Source organism: Phocoena phocoena, chromosome 3 (assembly GCF_963924675.1).
Source record: "Phocoena phocoena chromosome 3, mPhoPho1.1, whole genome shotgun sequence".
Taxonomy (NCBI): domain Eukaryota; kingdom Metazoa; phylum Chordata; class Mammalia; order Artiodactyla; family Phocoenidae; genus Phocoena; species Phocoena phocoena.
The window spans coordinates 167529852-167549212 of NC_089221.1; the positions used below are offsets into that span (position 1 = coordinate 167529852).

Below are 19361 nucleotides of genomic sequence, written 5' to 3' on the forward strand. Positions count from 1 at the left end.
CTCCCGGGTTCGGGGACCCCCGTGTCCCTTCCCCTCCCTCCCCTGTCCTCTGGCCATCCTCACTCCCCCGCCGCCCGCCCCCCTTAAGTGTTGAGCCCCTCCTCGGGCTCTGGGCCTGCGGGCTCTCCTGGGCCCATGAGGTGGACGCTGCATACCAATATGCCCTGCGGGGCCTGCTCCGGAGACAGTGACTGAAGAGCGACAACAACGGCTGCTGTGTCCAGGATGCGAGGCTCCTTCCATGGGGGGGAGAGGGCAGACAGGCTCCCTCCCGCCCCCAGCCCAGGCCCCAGTTCAGGTCAGCGCGCCCCTCCCTCTGTCACCACCTCCACCCCTCATTGGCCCTCCTGCCACCTCCCCCTGGTCCCTCCTGCAACACCCCCTCCCAGGCCCTCCCCTTGCTTTCTCACTCCTCCCTGCCTCTGAGCCCATGGTATTAATAAAAGCTGTTACTGAGCGCTTACTGCATGCCAAGCAGCGTGCTGAGGTGGCTCCTCCTGTACTTGGTCTGTTCTCTTTTCAGGACCCTGTTAGCATCCTCATTCTACAGGCCAGGGGACTCGGGTCCAGGCAGGTTGAGTGACCTGCCTATAGCTGGCTTCTAGCCAGGCTAGAATTTGAACCCAGGGCTGACTTCACACTCTTAACAGCTGCCCAGGGCTGCGAAACACCCAGATGTACACTCTGGGGGACCAAGGCATAATCCATCCCCCTCGCTCCAGGAACAGCCAAGACCACCCTTCTTTCCCTTGACTTGAGGAGACTCTGGGGGCCATGGAATGGACTTAGGCTAGTAGGGAGCCTGGATGGGGTGCCCTCAGCCAGCCCTGGAGGTTGTCGCCAAGAACTGGCACGGCCTTCTGGTACTGTGACCACACCCACAGCCCCAAACCTCTCTGGCCTGGTCCCTCTGTCCCACCATCAGCATGTGCACTTTGCACACCACGGGGCTGGTGCTGTGAGTCCTTGGGCATGGAGTGGGCTGGCTCCGCTCCACGGCTCGCCTGCGAGATGTGTTGTGCGCCCCCGGGGGGAGCCGTGTGCAGTGTGTGTGGGGAGAGACGAGCGTTGCTATAAAAGGAAGGCTGTGTGAATGCACAGGCTCAGCGAACAGAAAATTCACTGGCTCTCAGAGGACTGGTTCGATTTGGGGGAAGGTAGTGCCGTAGGAGGACACCCGGTTCCCCCACCCGACCCTCACCAACCTGCCCCTGAATCCACACGCTCATCGAGGCTGAGGGAGGGGGGCCCCGTGCAGGGAGACCTGGCAGCACCTCTGGGACTTGGAGACCTTGGGTCACGGCCAGGACCCTAGCCCCCTCCTCCACCCAGCTCTGCTCCCCCTTTCCTGCTCCTAAGGCCCCTCCAGCTCTCCCTCCCTCCCCCACTTGCTTCCCCAAGGCTACCTCAGGGACTCCCTCCCCTCCCTCCAACTTCCTGCCACATGGGCAGCCCACCTTTAACCCTCCTGTGGTCAGGAGTCCAGCTCCCCCGACCTGGCCACCCTCACTCTGCTAGCCTCTCCCCTCCATCTGTATGATGGAGGGTCATCGGGCTCTGAAAACCTTTCCTCAACACGGGTCAGGCTCAGGCCTAGACCCTCCAAACAATCACCAAGGGTCCCCTCACAGCCAAGCCAAGGTCGCTCCAGATGGCATCAGACTGGACCTGGTGCAGTGGCCTTTACCGAAAACCACACCCTCCTCCCTGGCATGTCCCCGCTCTGTCCCCAGGACTCCAAGCTATGACTCCCTACCTCTGATTCTAGGCCCCCTCCCACCTTTCACTCACAGGAGAAAGAGAGCCAGGGGGATAGACCAGAACTTTATTCACAGTTACAGGACACCGGATACAGGACTTCAGAAGGGATGAGAAACCAGTGGGGGGAGTATTTGAGGGTGATTTTAGCCCAGCCATCTGGCTGGAACCCCCTCACCCCAGTTCTATGGCTGAAACCCTGTAAACTTCGCTTCGGTTTTTTGGGTTTTTTTGGCTGTGCTGGACAGCTTGTGGGTTTTTAGTTCCCCAACCAGGGACTGAACACGAGCGCTCGGCAGGGAGAGCGTGTAGTCCAACCACTGGATCACCAGGGAATTCCCTGTGCTTCCATTTCTGAGACCCACGCTGTATCGAGCATCTTAAAGGCGACCTGTACTGCACGCTGCGTCAGGGACCTTCCACCGTGGCAAGATCCTCAATGACAACCCTGTGTCAGCCCAAGCAGGACTGAGGGCCTGGGGGCTCACCGATGTCCGGTGTGTCTGGTGAGGCGCCGGACCCCTCACCTTGCAGGGGTGGCCACCTGGCCCAGAAGCTCCAGGGGTACCAGGAATGGGTTCAGGGGGCAGATCCCAGCTGCTTGCCAAGTGGATATCGGTTCGCTGGGCCCAGCATTCTCGGGGGCCTGAGGAGTGGCCTGGCCAGCCTCCTCTTGCCCCCTGGAACCTGTCCCGTCATCCTCAGCCCCAGACCCCAGGCCCCCACTGGCAGGGTCGGGCTGGGGGGCCATCAGGCGTAGGTACATATCTGACATATGTTCAACCAGGGCAGCGCAGGGCAGGCGGGACAACTCCTCAGGAAGTGCCATGAGCAGGTCAAGGACCACAGCTGACTCTGATGATGGATGGAAAGGGGACGGGTGAGGGAAGGGCGGGGCTTGCCGCCGGAGACTCCCACCCCCAGATCGTCAGCCCCTCCCTTCTCACCAGCTGGGGAAAGCTCGGGGCCTTGGCCGCCGCGGGAGATGGACGACAGGTACTTGTAGATCTTCTCGAAGTCCACAGAAAAGTCTTCCTCAGCGGACGGGCCAGCCAGGAACTCAGAGGATGCCTCAGGGGCAGGGCCTTGTGTCTTGGGGGCGGGGCCAGGAGCCTCAGGGCCCAGGTCCTCCCGCCTTCCAGGGGCGCTGAGGAGCAGTAGCTTTCCACGAGCCTGCGTGGGCTTGGGGGGCCGGGAGTGCAGGAGGCTGATGGGCTCCGTGGCTGCGATGGTGAGCACCTGGCAGGCAGAGAGATCAGGCAAGGAAAGGCAGAAGCGTCCCCGTGGGCTACTCCCCTGCCCTGCAGGAGACAGCCTTCTACCTCCAAATCCTCCCTGCCACCCTGAGGAAGGCGTCACATTCAGCAGAGGGCCTCAGAAGGGCGGACACTGAGGCTAGGGTGTCCGGTGACGGACCAGAGTCACAGAGCTGGCAAGAGGAAGGGACCCAGGAACCAGGTCCAGCTTAATGAGACTCACATATATGACCCCGTCCCCGGGACACCCCCATCCTTCCTGGCGGATGGCTGTACCTGTGAGAAAGCCACGGTCAGGGCCTCCTCCAGCGGGCCTGTTATCTTCTCAGCCAGATCCATCCACACCTGGGTGGAGTAACCAGAAGGTGCTCACGGATCAACCTTCAGGAGTCCCCCAAGCCCTACCCCTCCTGCGGCTCCCCTGACCAGGTTATCCCCCCAACTCCCACCTCATCCTCCAGGGGCCGGCCTTGGGGAGCCTCGCCCCGCCTCACCTCGATGGGGGCCGGGGTCTGTGTTTCCCGGCGCCTAGGACCCTGTGGGCCACCTGGATGCATCCTCCGAGTGGCCTTTCGGAGCACTCGGCCCTTGAGCTGCCGGAGAAAGTCCTGGATCTGGGGAAGTGAGAGGATGAGGCCAAATGGACCTTCTAGAAGCCCAGGGCTAGGCAGTCCACTGCCTGCTCCAGGGCCGGCCACTGCTCCCTAGCCTCCCGCTGGCCCGGAGTTAAGGGTCATAGGGACTCTGCCCAGGGGTCTTGGGCCAAGGCCCCAGGTGTGACCAGCTACCTGACAAAGATGTAAGGCCCTGGCTGGTTCTGGCTCCTCCCCGCAGCCAGGGCCCACCCTTTGCTAAGTACTACCCTAGTCACCTGCCCGCTTCGTCCACTCCGCCCCATTTCCTGACTCTCGCTTCAACCTCATTCCCGCCCAGTCCCTCTGCGCCTTCCACCCAGCCCGGGGCCTCCGCTCTCAGAGTTCGCTCCGCCCCCAAATTTTGGCTTCGCCCCGCCCCTCAGCCTGCCGCAGCACTGCCTCCTCCTCGCCCCGCCTCTCGGCTATGTTCCGCCCTCGCCCCGCCCTCAGCTTCTCGCAGGCACACAAGGCCCAGCCTTGCACTAATCCCGCCTCCTCCGGCGTTCTTCCGGTTCCGCAACCTCGCCCCCGCCTCACCCTCGACCCGCCCACTCCAAAGCCCCGCCCCCCAGCCTCACTCTCGTCCCGCCAACTCCCGGGGCCAGCCCCTCCGCCAGCCCCGAACACATCCTAGCCCCACCTCCAGCCTCGCTCCCATCCCGAGACCCCTCTCACCTCGACCTCGCTCCGGCCCGACAGCTGCCGGGCCAGCTCGGCGGCGTCCGGCTCCGGCTGGCCCCGTCGCGCCTGCAGTAGTCGTAACAGCTGCCGCTTCTCGCGGGCGCTCCAGGCCGCGGGGCCGGTCACCTCACCCAGGTAGCGCGCCGGGGCCGCTCGCTGCCGCTGCGGGGGCTTCATGCCGGTGAGGCGGGTGAGGGCGGTGTCGTCGTTCCGGGGCCGTTTCCCTAGTGGGCGGGGTTACGGCGGCCGCTGGGGCCAAAAGACCCCGCGCGGAGGCAGAAGTAGATGGGGGCGTGGCTCTGCGTTTGCGGGCCGAAGGGAACTGCTTCCCCGGGAAGTAATGGGGAGACTGGCGTCTAGCTGAGGCGGGGGCGAACGAGACCCCGCCCCCGCCCGCATTCTATCTCACTCGTGAACTGGAGCCAAGTTCTTAGATCTCGTGCCCTCCCTCCCTTCCAGAACTACGTCTTGTGAAACTCCTATTATGTGCTTTGTAGCCAAGAGCCTGGGCTGTGGGGTCGGCCAGCCCTGACTGGTGAGCAAGTGATTTGGCCTTGCCGAACCTCAGTTTCCTCAACCGTAAAATGGAGCTAATAGTCACCCCCTTGTCTGTGCTCTGGGGAGGGAGGAGCTCGGGCAGGAGGGATTTAAGGACCTTTAGGCTAGACGGAGAGGAGACGAGCAGAGGCCTGAGCTCGAGGCCCTAGCGAGGGCAGGGTCCGGGCGGTGGGAGTGGAGAGCGGAGAAATCCTGGGGTTGAGAAGGCAGGTGGGCGGTGCAGGAGTGGAGAAGGAGACGAGGCTTATTTTTAAACTTAAGCTGGTGGGGTTGGGTGTCCCCTTTTTGTTTGGGACAAAATGCCCTTGGGGCTCCCCTGGGCGGTAACCGCACACGTATATATAAGGGCGTATGAGGCCCGCCCCAGAGCTCCACCCCTCCAGTCTGGACCTTTTCCACCCCGGAATCCCCACCCCCGCGCCACGCGCGCACGCAGACTTCAGAACGCTTCAGTTCAGGCCAGATGTTTATTCTGAGCCCAGGTGGGAGGGTGGGAGGAGGAGCAAGAGGGGGCGCGGGGCGCAGGGATCTTAGTCCCATCGAGTCTCAGGTCCTGGCGGGCCTGGTCCAAGGCTGTGGCTGGTATGTCTCCGGACCCTGTTGGGGGCGCGCTATCTCTGGAGAGGGGCGACTCAGGCTGAGCAGGGTAGAGGACGCTACGGCAGGTCACCCCCTTCCCAACAGATCATTGGCCGCCCCATCAGTCTGTGTGCCGGGGCGAGGGTGGGTGCTAGGTCTGAAACCCGAATTCTCCTTGCCTAGTGTGCCTGTCTGAGGTGTTGAGGTCCTTTCTTACGACACTAAGCCCTCAGTCGGCCGCGAGTCACCCACTACGTGATTTAGAATCCCAGCTCCACCAAATTTTGTGACTTTTGGCAAGTTAATTTCAGAGAGTGCCTCATTTTTAAATATCTATTATGAGGATTATAGGAGTATCTACCCGAAGCTTGTTACAAGGATTAATATGCGTAAAACATTTGGTACTCCGCCTGGCAGAGAGAACGCGCTATGAAGAGTCATTATCACCTCCCTCCTCCATCCGTCCTACCGGCCCCAGGTTACACTCCCCCTCTTCCCTCCCCCCAACACTTACCTGCCTCACTGGGGCCTGCTGGGCGGGGGGCCGCTGGGCGAGGCTCTCGGGGGCGGGCCGGGGGGCAGGGGCGCTGGAGAGGAAAGGCAGGCTGGGGAGTAGGGGTTGCTGTGCGCTGGGCCGGGGCAAGGGCGCCCCCTGGGGGGCTGCTGCAGGCGTAGCGGAAGCAGGTCTAGGGATGGTCAGGCCCGAGCAGGCTGGGATCGCCGCGACCAGGGGTCCGGACGCGTGGGAATAGGCTGGGGGCCAGGCGGAGATCACGGCGGACGCAGGTTGGTACCTGAGTGAGCGCAGACGAGGCCGAGCCCGGCGGCCAGAGCGGCGCCCAGCACGAAGGCGGCCAACACAAGTGCTACCACCGGCGCGGGCTCCAGGACCCCCGGGGCCGGCGCGGGAGGCTCGGGTCGCACGGCTCTGCCGGGGACGCCCTTGGGTGGCCCTGTGAGGAGTACAACGCAGAGACTGGGCTCATGCCTCAGATGTCCTCCCCATCCCCCTTCCCGACCCCAGAGACCCCCGCTGAGGACTACTGCGTGCTCACTCGGGGGCAGCCGCGGCACCGTGACCACGATGGGCTGCGTCAGCGTGTGCAGGTGAGGGCTGTCGGCACCCAGACTCTCATCGCGGCCACTGCCGGCGCCCGCGCACGCCTCATCCCGAGGCAGACACTGGGAGGAGGGGGAGGCAAGAGGCGGGGACGTCAGGGCCCCGGCTCCAGGGGCGGGTCCCCAGGGCTCCCAAGAGATCTAAGCGTCCAGCACTATATTGCAACCAGGTGTCGCAATACTAGACCCCTGGAAATTCGGCCCCTTCGGACGCCCCTGCGCCCAACCTCAGCCTGAGACCCAGTGCCTACTCCCAGTTTCGAGGTACCTCCGCCCCCAGGTCCAAAAGCTCCCAGACCCCCAGATCCCCAAACCCTAAGAGGCTTCTCCCTCAGATGCCAGAGGCTCTTGTGCCCAGCCCCGACGGGCCCGGGCGCCCAGATTCCCCGCCCCGTGCCCGAGCACCGGCGACGGTGGAGACAGCGTCAGAGGCGCAGGCGTCTGGCGGGCTCCCCGGAGGCGGCGGCAGCGGCTCAGCTGGCAGTGCAGGAACTGCACAGAGGCGTTGAAGACCGGGCGCAGGCGGAAGCTGAAGAGCGCGGGGCGAGCGGCACCTGGGAGCGGCCGCGGTGGCGGGAAGGTGACCGAGGAGTCGGCGGAACAGCCCCCGCGCAGCAGCGCCAGGGCGGGGCCCGGGGTCTGGCGTGAGGATGGTGTCACCGAGCAGCGGTGCAGGGCCATGCCCCAGCGCGGGGAGGGACGGGCCAGGGCCGCCTGGGGGGCGGGGTCGCGGTCAGGGTCGGCTGCCCCCACCGGCTGCCACCCGGCCTCGGTGAGCCCCGTGCCCGTACCTGCACGAACACGCGGCTGTCAGCCGGGACCTCCAACGGCCCCGCGCGGCGCGGGAAGGCGTCCTCCGCGTCCGACAGCTCCAGACTGAAAAGGGGTCGGCGCAGCCTGGGCCCTGGCGCCGCGGGGAACGGGGACACTGGCAGGGAGAAATGGTGGCACAGGGGAAGGAGGATGCGCTGTCCCTTAGGCCCCCTTGGCAAGTGAGCCAACCTCGCCTCCACTGCCTACTTTGGAAAATGGATGCAGTTGCGGTGGAGGATTCACGCGCGCTCGGCTCCGCGCTTCCCACCGCCAGCCGTAAAGCAGCTGGGATGTACCCGCTGGAGACCTGGGGGACATCCCAGCCCAGCCCCTGAGCCTGGGCGCAAAGCTGCGCCTTCCAGGGGAGGAGCCCCCTTCCCAGACCTCTACTTCACCATCCTCAGTGAGCGAGCGAATCCCTGGCCCGGAAGGGGCCGAGGGGCACCTGATGGTGGAGGGTCAGCCTGGGTGAGGTCAAAGGCCCTCCCCTTCTGGAGTCTGAACCCCCCGCTCATCCACCGAGGACCAGGGGCTCCTCTGGGGTCACAGCAGGGCCGTTTGGGGGGAGGGTGCTGGCCCCATTCTTGCCTTTCTAAGGGGAGGGAAGAATAGCAAGGTGCTCTCCCCCAAGACCTTTGGGCATCGTGGAGGCCCAGGCCGGCCACACGGGTCTGGGCCTTTTCCCTTTGTCAGTGTTCCTCACTCACTCGCAGGCTGAGGGCAGCGTCGGCAAAGCGCAGAGGCACAGGGGAGCCTCCACTGGGGTGTGTGGTCACACACACATGCACCACACTGACAAAGACCTCGGCCTTAAGGAGGCGCTCAGCTGGGGTCCTCATCAAAGGATGTTCTCAAATGTCCAGAATTACCGGCACAGACATTCCCTAAAAGCATTGGCGCAGACCGCTCCCCTCCCACAGCCCTTGGTCTCACCTGGCTGCTGGGACTTCGAAGAAGTTGGGGATCCCAGAGAACCTGGAAAACGGGGGATGGGGCAGACCCCACCTCCCACCCACCCCCGTTCCCCCAGGCGGGGTGGGTGAAAGGGTGCACTGAGAAAGAGTAACACGGGAGTGGGGGTGTGCTGGGCCACGTCCCCTTGCCTGTACATACCAGCTGACTCGCTGGGCAAGGTGGTCATCCCTGGGAGCAGGGCCAGCAGCAGGATCGCGGTGCCCAGCATGCTGGACCGGCTGAGGCAGCACTGGGCCCAGCAGGTGGGCAGGCGGTTCTGGCCTTGGCTGGGGGGCCATTTGGGGAGGCAAGGAGCGGGGGCGGTGCACTGATGGGCCGACATCAGAGCCCACGGCCAAGGCCTGCTGGAGATTAAGGGCTCTCTGGCCAGACCTGTAGCTATTGGGCTGGGGGGAGGTCCCTCAAAATGGCCATTAGATATGGGGCTAGTCACTACAAACACCTTCCCTCCAGCCCCCAGCCCTGCCTGTCTCTCTTCACTGCAGAGGCCCCATCCACCAGCCCCCGAGCCCCAAGGTCGGGGCTCACAACGCCTTCCCTGGCCCCTTTCCCCACCTCACTGCCAGGCCCTGCCAGGCTCACAACACACACCACAGACACCGCAGAAGAAAAGGGAGGGGTTTTATTCTCAAGCGTCTAAGGATTTACAAACGAGGGTGTTTCGTTTTAAAAAGGGACGGGGCAGTACTGGCGGCCTGAGAAGGGGTTGTAGACCATGGGCTGGGCCCAGGCCGCCCCAGGCCCCCACCTGCCCACTTCACCCTCTGCCTGATGGAGAGGGATGGCTGGTGACTGGTGACTGGGTGGGTGGGGGGGGGGGAGACATGGGAAAGGTAGGGGGGAAGGAGAGGCTCCCATTTAACACTGAAGGCGGGTAGGGGAAACGGGCCGACACACACTCACAAAACAGAAAATAAAGTTAAATAAAAATAAACTCAGGCAGCTGGCCCTTTGGGCCAGCCACGCGACCTTCCCGGCTACCCACAAAGGCCCCTGTGGCTGGGGCCCATGAGGGAGGGCGGGAGCCAGGCCTACTGGCCCCGCACCCTGCCCCCCTCCCCTCACAAAGGGGATTGGAGCAAAAGAAGGTGGCCACCCCCCAGAGGGGGGGAGCAGAGAAAAGATGACTTCGAGTACTTTTTAAAACATGCGGCGTTTTGTGACTATCCTAGTGGTAACTACGGTCAGTGAGCTAGATGGAGGCTACAGTGATGCCTAGTCTAGATTGCTTCGGCTACATCCAGCGAGCTTCCCCACCTTTGGTGTTGGTTGCTTTTTGCGGTTTTTCTGGAGTTTTCTTTTGTTTTTTGTTGTTATTTCGTTGTCCACTTGATTTGCATGCATCACCAACAAAAAGGAAACACACCCCCTCCTCCTGCTCTCGCTGCTCCCCAGGGCCCGGGCCTCGGTGTGGGCTGGGGACTGGCCAGCTCTGGGTGAGTCGAGGGGCGCTCAGGGCCACTACGAGGGCGTGACTGCCTCCACACGCCCAGCCCTCGGCCTGCCCCACCTCTATCCCTGTCACACATCCTCAGACCCCCACGTCCACTCCACGTGCCCTCAATCCCTGTCTCCCCGGGCCCCATGGCCCCCACTCCTGTCACCCGTTCCCTCCTCCTCCTCTGCCTCACCGGCACCTGCTGCCCTCCACCATGCCCCACACCTGCCTTCCCTGAAGGCCACCCTGTGTGGCCACGGCCCCTTGGGCTCCCTCCACACCCCCCGAGGTCCTCAACTCACCCCTACAAGCTGTGGCCAGTCTCCAGCCCCGAGGGAGGAGCACCCCGCGCCCCCCCACCCCAGAGCCCACCTTTGGGACTAGTCTCTCCCCGGCGGGGTGGCCCAGGCCCCCAAGGCTCGGCCCCCAGCCCCCCAGCGCCCGTGGGCCATCGGGGGGGCTGCCACCACAAGCAGCTAAACATGACTTTGGTAAAAGTTTCTGAAGGTACCGACAAACCCCATGAGAACAAGCTCTTCTCCTCCCCCCACCCCCCAAACACCCCACCAAGTATAATAAAATACGATAAACTCCAAAAAGGACCCCCTGAGATCAAAAAGAGAAAGAGAGAGAGACCAGCCCAGGTCTGGCTGCAGTCACAACGTCCAGCCCGCCTGCCCAGGGCGAGGACGCCAGCCAACTGACTCATGGCTTGCCGGAGACCTAAACGGACCCAGGGGTGCCGCCGGGGGTGGCAGGGCCTGGGCCAGGAGAGAGGCAGAGGCAGGGAGGGAGACAGGGAAAGCCAGAGAGGTAGAGAGGGAGGGGACAGAGAGAGGGAGATGGAGCCAGGGTGCATGTGCGTGCGAGGCGGCGGTGGGACAGCGCGGTGTGGAGGGGAGGGGACAGGACGGGCGGCTCTCTCCCGGTCCCTGGGGGCCGCCCCAGCCCAGAGGTTACAACTGAATAAATAGCGAGTCTGCTCGCGGCCTGCTGTCTTCCGTTCACAGTGTCTGTCGGGGGGGATGCGCACAGCCGGCTGATCCTGGGACGGGAAGGGCTGGGGCCTGGCGGGCCCATCTGTCCATGGCTGGTGGGCAGGGAGTCAGGGGTGGGTCGGCGCCCCCTACTTTCTGTCCTCAGCCCTCGGCGGCCATCCAGGTCCCAGGGCTCCCCTGGCGGGCAGCTGGGTGGCCGGGTGGGGAAGGGGAGGCCGGTGGCCACGCCCCCGGCCCCCAGTGGGCTGGCCGCCGCTGTGCGGCTACCTGAAGAAGGGCAGGTGGTGCTGGCTCAGGACCCCACTCGCCCGCGGCGACTCGGTCTTCGCCATGACATCCTTGAACCAGGACGCCACGTCCACCTCCAGCGTCTCGTAGCGCTTGATGAAGCTGTGTTCCTGTGGGGCCCAAGGCAGGGCACTTAGGGCAAGGGCGTCTTCCCTGCTAGCCTTGCTCAGGCCCGGCGCCCAGTGTGGCGGGGGGCTTAGGATGGGGGCTGGGGAGGGCCCCGGGTACTCACAAGTAGCTTATTATACTTTGGTCTCTTCCTGTGATCTTTAGTAAGGCTGGAGGGAGAAGAGGAAAGGAAGAGAAGTGAGAGCAGGTAGGAGAGGCCTGGCCGCCCTCGTGGCTGAGTCGGGTCTGCAAGATCTGTGGGCAGAAGCCCGCACCCTCCCAGGCCTGCGCTTGGGCCCCCCACCGTGACAGAAGCCCAATGTGGGCAGTGAGACGCCCATGGGAGAGGTGGGTGGGCTCCCGCATGGGAGGCTCCAATGTGGACGTCCCGCGTGCGCTACTCTTGCCAGTTGGTGCAGGACACTCAGAGCCCTTAGCCCTGGGGCGCCTCTGCTCGTTCAAAGCTCCCCAAGGTGAAGCCCGAGGGCCACCCTGCCAAATACCCCTCGGGCCAGGAGTCCCCTCGGGCTGAGTCCAAACCCAACTCCTAGCTCCCGGGGCTCAGGCTCCAGCCCCCACACCATCCTGGGGCCCCTCTCCCCTCCCCAGTGGCCTGGGCGCAGGGCCACATCTGACCTCACCCTGCCTTCCAGAGTGGAGGGCGGGGGCGGGGCTCCTCACCAGTCTTTAACTCTTAGTTGCGGCATGCATGTGGGATCTAGTTCCCTGACCAGGGATTGAGCCCGGGCCCCCTGCATCGGGAGCGTGGAGTCTTAACCGCTGTGCCACCAGGCAAGTCCCCTCACCAGTCTTTGACGAAGGACTGAAAGTCCCCCGAGAAGCCCATGTGACCAGGCAGGAGTGGGGGTTCTTCCTGTAGGACTTTGGTGAGGACCTCAAAGTCCGTCTTGCAGTTCTTGTAGGGAAACTGTCCCGTCGCCAGCTCCACCTCGGAGAGAGACGGGCAAGGCTGGGCCGGCCAAGGACAGGATCCTGCCCTTTCCCGCCACCTGCCTCTGTACCCCGAGAAGACCCCACCCCTGGCCTCAGAGAGCAGGGACCCCAACTCACCAAAGAGATGCCCAGGCTCCACACGTCGGCCCGGATGTCGTAGTCAGGCTTGGTGGGGTCCGGGGGGTCGATGCGCTCAGGCTGCCGGTGGGAAGTAGGAGAGGGTGGATGTACCCCTGTGGCTGGGGTGGGTGCACCGCCCCTCATGCCCGGCCGCCGGGCGCTGCTGGGCCCCACTTACTGCCATGTAGGCAGCGCAACCCGCGCTCCGTGTTTTGGCTTTGGAGTCAACGAGGCGGCCGCTGATGCCGAAGTCGCAGAGCTTGATCTGGCCCCGCTCATCCAGCAGGATGTTGGAGGGCTTGACGTCCCGGTGGATCACGCCGTGCTTCTCCTTCAGGTAGTAGAGTGCCTTCACGATCTGCGGCGCGGGCAGAGGAGGGCACCAGTGATGGCAGGGACGGGGCCTGGTGGGGCGGGGGGGGGGGGGGGGTGGGGACAACCCGCCCGCCCGCGCCCCACCCAGCTGCTCACCGCCACCGTCATCTTGCCCAGGATCCGCTCAGGGATAGGGCCCTGCATCCGCTTCTTGAGCTTCTCGGCGCACGTGCCCATGAGCTCCATGGCAATGAAGACGTCTGTCTGCGGGGACAGCAGGCGGCGGCTTGGCGGGGTGGCTGTACCCTCCTGCCCACCCCAGACAGGCTCGGGTCCTGGGGGAGGGGCGGGGGGCATGGGGCTGGCTCAGAGACCAGCACGGGAGGCTTGGGGGGCGGGCGGCCGGCTCACGTTGGTGATGAAGGTCCCGAAGCACTGCACGATGTAGGGGCAATCGTGGCTCTTGAGCACCACGTCCAGGTCCATGAGGATCCGCTTGTTCTCTTCCTTGTTCCCCGAGCGCCGCATTTGCTGCACGGGACAGCAGGGGCCTTAGCGCTGAGCCTGGGGCGCGGGGCCCACCCGGGGCGGGGGCAGGCTCACCTTGACAGCGATGACGTGCCCCGTCTTCCGGAAACGCATCTTCCACACCTGGCCACAGGTGCCGCTGCCCATCTCCCCCAGGTTCTCCAGGTCGTTGATTTCCGCCTGGTAGCGCTGGCGAGGAGAGCCAGGGCTGGGGGTCCACCGGGCCTCTGCCCTCCACCCCCAGCCCAGACCTACCAGCAGCGTCCTGCCTACCCTCCCTGGGGGGGGCCGAGGGAAGGGCAGTACCTGGCCCCCAATGGTCAGGTAGCCCGTCTGCTTCATGATCTCCTGCAGCTTCTGGTCAATCTCGATGCTGAGGGGACAGAGAGTGGGTCATGACCAACCTGAAGCCACCCCAGCCCCTAACACACAGGGTTCCACAGAGCTCACCAGCTCCTCCCTGAGGCTTGCCCTGCGCCCCGCCCCGCCCCGGCCCCAACCTCCCGGCCCTCCCACGGGCCACCCTAGCCGCTCACCTCTCCATGCTGCGGGGTGTGAACAAGGTTGACGGGAGCCCCAGCATGTGGCGGGGCCGTGCGGGGGGCGTGGGGTGCTGCGGGGAGCTCTCGGAGGACGGTGAGCGGCTGCCCCCATCGTTGGCCAGTGGGAGCTGCAGGGCTGGGGTGGTGAGAACCAGGGGCGGGGAGGGGGTTAGCTTCCAGCTGGCCCCAACTCAAGGGCCTGGAACCCTCATCTTACCCTCCCTGGCATCCCTCAGGTAGGGCGGCACAGCCCCCTGCCCTGCTGGGCTGGAGGAGCTCCCCGCTCCCAGACCACTCCTAGGGTGCCTTTTCCCACCCCACACCCCGCCCACTCCTCTGACCTGGAAGGGCTTGCGGTGGGCTGTTGAGGTGGGGTGGTCCCCAGAGGCTGAGGGTTCATCCCCAAGCCTCCCCTGACAGAAAACAGAGGCCCAGAGGCGGATGCCGTCCCTCGGGCAGGCAGCCTCCCCGCTGTGTCCTTTTCCTCCCCACCTCCGCCCGGGGAAGCAGGCCCAGGGCCACCACACCCACACACTGGACCACACAAGGCAGGAATGCCCGCTGGGATCAGCCCGAGCTCTGGCGCTGTGGGCAGCCTGACCTTCGCTGGACCACCCTGGGGAGAGAGTGGGCAAGGGACCTAGGCTTCCAGCTGCCTCGCCCAGCACTCTGTTTCAGGGTCAGGGAGGGCCGCCCTCTGGCCTGCGGGCTCATCGGTGAGCCTCCCGGCCTGGCCTGCGGAGCTAGGGCCGACGAGGCAGGGGCAGGACCCCAGGCTGGGGTGAGGGGATCCAGGTGGCACAGCCCCTCCAGGGGCCAGGCCAGGCGGCGAGTCTGGTTCTTTCCAGAAGCCTGCATGCGGACAGCTCGGGCATGCTACAGGCAGGCAGCGGGCAGGCAGCGTGCAGGCAGCGGGCACCCCAGGATGGGCAGGCGGCATTAGGGGACGGGAGGGCGGGAGACAGACAGCCGGGAGCCGAGACTCGGGGCCCAGCTGCCCAGAGGACGCGCTGCAGAGACAGGCCGGGGAGGGGCCTGGGAAAGGAGAGCGGATTCCCTGAGGGGCTAGGAGCCTCTGGGCTGGGCAGGCCCCAAGGTGGGGAGTGGGGGCCAGGGTGATGACCCTCCAGTGAACCCCTGAACCCCGGAGACCCTGGCACTCGGCCTCCAGAAGGGGAGCCCCTGGCTGGGGAGGCTGCAGGCTACAAGCACCTCCCAGGTTCACCTTCCCCTGGAGAGCAGGCCAGGAGCTGGGGGCCTGCCATTCTCCTTAGCCCTTGGCTGACGCCCCCTCCTCTCTCCACACTTCCCGCACGGCCCACCTTCTCCTCCCACAGTTCTCCAGGCACCTGGTGACGTGGGCCCAGTGATCAACGGGTAGAGACAGGTATGTTCAGCACCTGGTGCCCGGGCGCTTTGCTGGCCTGCAACCCTGACCGCAGCCAGGGCGAGGGGCAGGTCTATGAGCCTGGCCTGCAGTCCTAGGAGGGCCTGGCGGGAGTGATGGAAGAGCTCTGCGGACCCCGGGGACGTGGCCGGGCCCAGTCCCCTCCACTGGCCCGGAGGCCTCTCCTCCCGTGCCCTCCCTGCTGCTCTGCTCTGCCGGGGCCAGAATCCCAGTCGTAATCCCTCCCTCTCTGGCTGGACAACCTCCGGGGCTCCCGAGGACCCTCGAGCTCCCCCTGCACCGGGACCCTGAATCCCTGTCAGGTTCAGGTTCCCTGGGGGCACCAGGGCCCCCTTTCTGAGTGAGGACCACAGCCCTCTCCTACCCACACCTCTCGGGGTGGTGTCCTGTCGGTCCCCTCCCTTACACAGTCCACCGGGCCCTCTGAGGGCTGCCCCAGAACCCGGGGCCAAGGCTGTAGGGGGACAGAGGCTTCCAGCCAGCCCCACAAACTGACGCACGGTAGGCGTGTGAGCGGGGCCGGTGCGGGGTGGCTAAGGTGGGGTGGAGGGAGGTAGACAAAGACCCTGAGAACAGAAGTCACAGAGGTGGTACCGGGCCCACGGCAGGTCAGGAGGGCAGAATGAGAGCGAGAGGCTGAAGGGGAAAGAGAGAGAGAGAGAAGAATGAATGAGAGAGAACGAGAAAGGACACGGGGCGGGGGCGGGGGCGGGGGTGGGGAGCACGCGGCCATCAGGAGCCACACACGTACCAGGCTGTCAGTCGACACACGTAGGCACACGCACACAGGGCATGGCACAAACCCACGCAGATGGGCAGACAACATGCCACAGGGTCTCCAGCAGAGCCACAGAGCCCCTCACCTTCCGGCGCGCGCGCACACACACACACACAGACACACACACACACACACACACACACTTCCCAACCTAGTCCTGCTCACATGCACAAGGACCAATGAGGCCAGACACCCACCCCATCTCTCTCAGCATCCCCGCCCTTCGCACAGGCATGCCCCACACCCATCTGCTCCCAGATCCACTGGCACCTGCCCTCCGCCCCTAGGGGGACTGCTTCCTCTACTTCCATCCCTGCGCTGCCCCCACCTCCCAGGAGACTTTGCTCAAATTCCACCTTCTCCAGAGGTTTCCCCGACTGCAACCCTGCTCCCTGCTCCAGCCGGCCTTCCCTCCAAGGCGCCGGGGTCTCTTCCACTTCCCACCCGGAGGCCCTCAGTGCTCACTGCCCTCCAACCCCCAGGGCCCCCCACCCCCTGGGGCGCGCCAGCCCCGAGAGGACAGGGACTCAGTCCAAGCCTAGCATGGCTCAGCCCAGGGGGCGACACGGGTCCGCTGGGCTGCTGAGACGGATGAGCAGCTCTCCCTCCCCCCGCTCATGCACACGCCTGCAGGCACACGCACGGACACTCGTGACCCCCTTGGCAGGCGACAGACTCCCGGCCGGCGAGGGAGTCTGTCTCCTCCTCCAGGGAGTCCAAACCTGAGCCCGAGAGGAAGGGAGGAGCGGGAGGTGAGAAGACAGAGGAAGTGGCCGGGTGGGCCGGACGCGGACGGTGTGGATGGACAGAGAGTGAGGGTGGGGGGGGGGGGGATGCGCACACGCACACACGGAGCACGTGGGAGGGGGAAGGGGGGCGATGGCATTCTGCGGCCGGGGCAGCGGTTAGGTCAATGGTGCAGAGGTCCAAGCAGCGATGATAAAAAGGCTGGTACCTGCTCGTTGGGACGGGGCAGGAGCAGGGCTTAGAGTGATCACAATAACTGGATGGGGAAAAGGAAGAAAAAAAAAAAAAAAACAACACCACGATAAATCACAACGGAAACAACCGATTTGTCCAAAAGAAAAGAAATCAAATCAAATCATAACGGAGAGGAGGGGGAGGCACGCGCTACCAAACTGCAGAGATGGGTAGAAACCGACAGAGATGGGAGAACTGGGAGGATGGGATGGAGCTGACACAGACACAGACGCCTGGAGGGGGCTCCCCGCGGCCTGCTTGCCATGGGTCTCACCGTGCCTCGCTCTGCATCTGGGACAGCCACCCTGCAAGGCACCCCAGGCCCCGTACCTAGGCCTGTCTCGTCCACGCTGGGGTTGGAGGGGGAGTAACACTGCAGAGCCCAGCGGGGACCCTCCAGTCCTGGCTGGGCTTCCTACCCCAGGCAGTGTCCAGTGCCAGCACTGCCACCTCGGGTTTTTTCCTGGGCCCCAAGAGACACACACACACACCCCCAATCCAGTGAGAAACCCACACGGGCCCAGGTCAGGAAAGGGAGGATGGAGAGTGGACCCTACACAAGGATGGGGGCGCCAGGCTGGGGGAGCAGGCAGTGGTGGGGGAACCCAGATGAGGAAGTGTCTTCCCCATCCTGTCAGGATGACTCCACAGGGAGCTACATAAGCCACAGGAGTCATATCAGAGGGGATAAAAAGGAGAGCAATTTGCTGGGTCAAGAGAGACACAGAAGGCATGGGTGTGTGGGCAGGGGAATTCCCTGGTGGTCCAGTGGTTAAGACTGCACTTCCAACGCAGGGGGCACGGGTTCGATCCTTGGTGGGGGAACTAACATGCCACATGCCTCGCGGTGCGTCCAAAAACAAAAACAGAAAGCATGTGTGTGGGCTGCTGTTCATCAGGTCTGTAGGGAGGGGAAAAATCTGACTCCCTCTGAGCTTCAAGGATATGGGGAGGGGATCATGCAGGAAATCACAAGGAGACTAGATGTGGTCACGGTGATTCCGAGCCAGGTGTGGGTGCTGGGGGGTAGCTCTTGACTCCAGATGACAAGACGCCAGGGAGACAGGCACGGGGACTGTGGGACCAGAAAGGAGGTGTACGTGCCCTGGGATGCCTAGATAAAGTCGCACTGGCCTCAGGTATCCCCGGGCTGGATGGGTGTGGGTGTGTAAGAATGGGGAAGTCACTTGATTCTAAATGACAAAGTCACCACGCTTGGGAGTTGCGTGTTTATTTCTGGAGAAGCCAGAAAGATGGCAACAGTGAAACGAGTCAGAGGAGTATGAGGGGGCCTGGTGTATATGGGTAAACTGTATGTGGGAGGGAGTCCGCTGAGCCCAATGACAAGATCCCAGACACGGACCCAGGTGCGGAACGGGGCGGGGAGGGGGTGGGGGAACCTCTTGACACAGTCACTGAGATGGCGGGAGTAGAATCAGCTGGTGAAAAGGGATGTGTACATGTTAGCGGAAGACCTGGATGTAGTCACGGTCGCATGAAGTAGGAGAAGCAAGGCTCAGGGTAGGTGACAGAGGCTCCGAGGATCCCGGTGATTGGGGGCGGGTCATCAGGTGGGGGGCCTCGCCTGGAGCCGGATAACTAGGCTCCCAGGCCCCGTTAAGGGGGAACCCCCAGGCAGGGGAAGGGCTGCCCGGGAACCCGCGGGCCCCACGCCTCCCGGGTCACCGTGACCCTGTCACCGATGGCCGATAGCGAGGAGCGGGGCGGAGAGGAGGAGCTAGAGCGCCCCGGAAGCGGGGGCGGGGCCTGGAGGCGGGGGCGGGGCCTCCCGCGGCGCGCGCCCCGCCCCGCTCGCCCCCTCCCCCACGCCGCCGTGCTTACTGGGCCTGGGCCGCTGGGGGCTGATATCCAGGTTGAGGTCGATCCTCCGCCGGGCCTCGCGGTTCTCCTGCTTCAGCTTTGCTTCCAGGCGGGACAGCTTCTGCTCCAGGGAGGACGCCGCCATCTTCCCCGCCGCCGCCGCGCACCGCCCGGCCGCCCGTCAGTCCCGCAGACAAACACCGCACTGCGCCTGCGCTCGGATGACCCCGCCGAGCCGCCGTCTCGCTCAGCAGGGCGCATGCTCGCGGTGCACACCCGCCCTTCCCGCGTGCGAACTTCCGCGCGTGCGTGCTTCGTCCCGACCGGAGGGATGACGCCGCCTAGAGCTAGCTGCTGGCAACGTGCGAATCCTCTCAGTGTGAGGCGCATGCGTGAATTCCCGAGCGCTCCGGCAAGAGGCGCTGTCTGGAAACCCACACTCACCGTTCCGCTAACAGCGGTGGGCGGAGAAAGCAGCGCGCAAGCGTACAGAGGAGGAGACCGGGTCACGCCCGTGGCCTCTGCTGCGCCTGCGCACTCGTGACTTTTTTTTTTTTTTTTTCCTGTCGCTGTCCCCGGTGGTCGCCATGGTTGTGTGTCCTCAGCCTCGTTCTTTCTCTTCCCGGCCCGGCCATCGCTGGCACCTACTCCCTCTCGGAACTGCCTTTCTCATCTCAGACAGTGCTTCATTAGGATCCCTGTTATGCT

At 64.4% G+C, this 19361-nt stretch overlaps 3 protein-coding genes across 6 annotated transcripts; all 3 read right to left on the minus strand.

Annotated features, from left to right (window-relative positions):
* Positions 1-2128: 2128 nt before the first annotated feature.
* SNAPC2 (small nuclear RNA activating complex polypeptide 2) lies at positions 2129-4527 on the minus strand. Its single transcript, XM_065875610.1, has 5 exons — positions 4325-4527; positions 3509-3628; positions 3291-3359; positions 2706-2997; positions 2129-2613 (listed from the first exon to the last, which is right to left on the minus strand). Exons 1-5 carry the CDS (start codon positions 4505-4507, stop codon positions 2282-2284), a joined length of 996 nt encoding a protein of 331 aa, XP_065731682.1. The 5' UTR covers positions 4508-4527; the 3' UTR covers positions 2129-2281.
* Positions 4528-5986: 1459 nt separating this feature from the next.
* On the minus strand, positions 5987-8582 carry TGFBR3L (transforming growth factor beta receptor 3 like). Its single transcript, XM_065875611.1, has 7 exons — positions 8513-8582; positions 7378-7514; positions 6992-7300; positions 6901-6909; positions 6523-6649; positions 6262-6420; positions 5987-6054 (listed from the first exon to the last, which is right to left on the minus strand). Exons 1-7 carry the CDS (start codon positions 8580-8582, stop codon positions 5987-5989), a joined length of 879 nt encoding a protein of 292 aa, XP_065731683.1.
* A 2491-nt stretch (positions 8583-11073) lies between these two features.
* Positions 11074-18798, minus strand: MAP2K7 (mitogen-activated protein kinase kinase 7). Of its 4 annotated transcripts, XM_065875607.1 has the most exons (12): positions 18675-18798; positions 16807-16854; positions 13660-13801; positions 13430-13496; positions 13199-13312; positions 13007-13126; positions 12752-12859; positions 12459-12638; positions 12278-12358; positions 12013-12155; positions 11331-11376; positions 11074-11208 (listed from the first exon to the last, which is right to left on the minus strand). In XM_065875607.1, the coding sequence occupies exons 1-12, from the start codon at positions 18796-18798 to the stop codon at positions 11074-11076; spliced, it is 1308 nt and encodes a 435-aa protein (XP_065731679.1). The 4 variants fall into 4 exon arrangements, with proteins under 4 accessions (XP_065731679.1, XP_065731681.1, XP_065731680.1 ...); XM_065875609.1 differs by lacking the exon at positions 16807-16854; XM_065875608.1 differs by lacking the exon at positions 16807-16854 and having other exon boundaries at positions 12013-12176.
* Between the last annotated feature and the right edge of the window lie 563 nt (positions 18799-19361).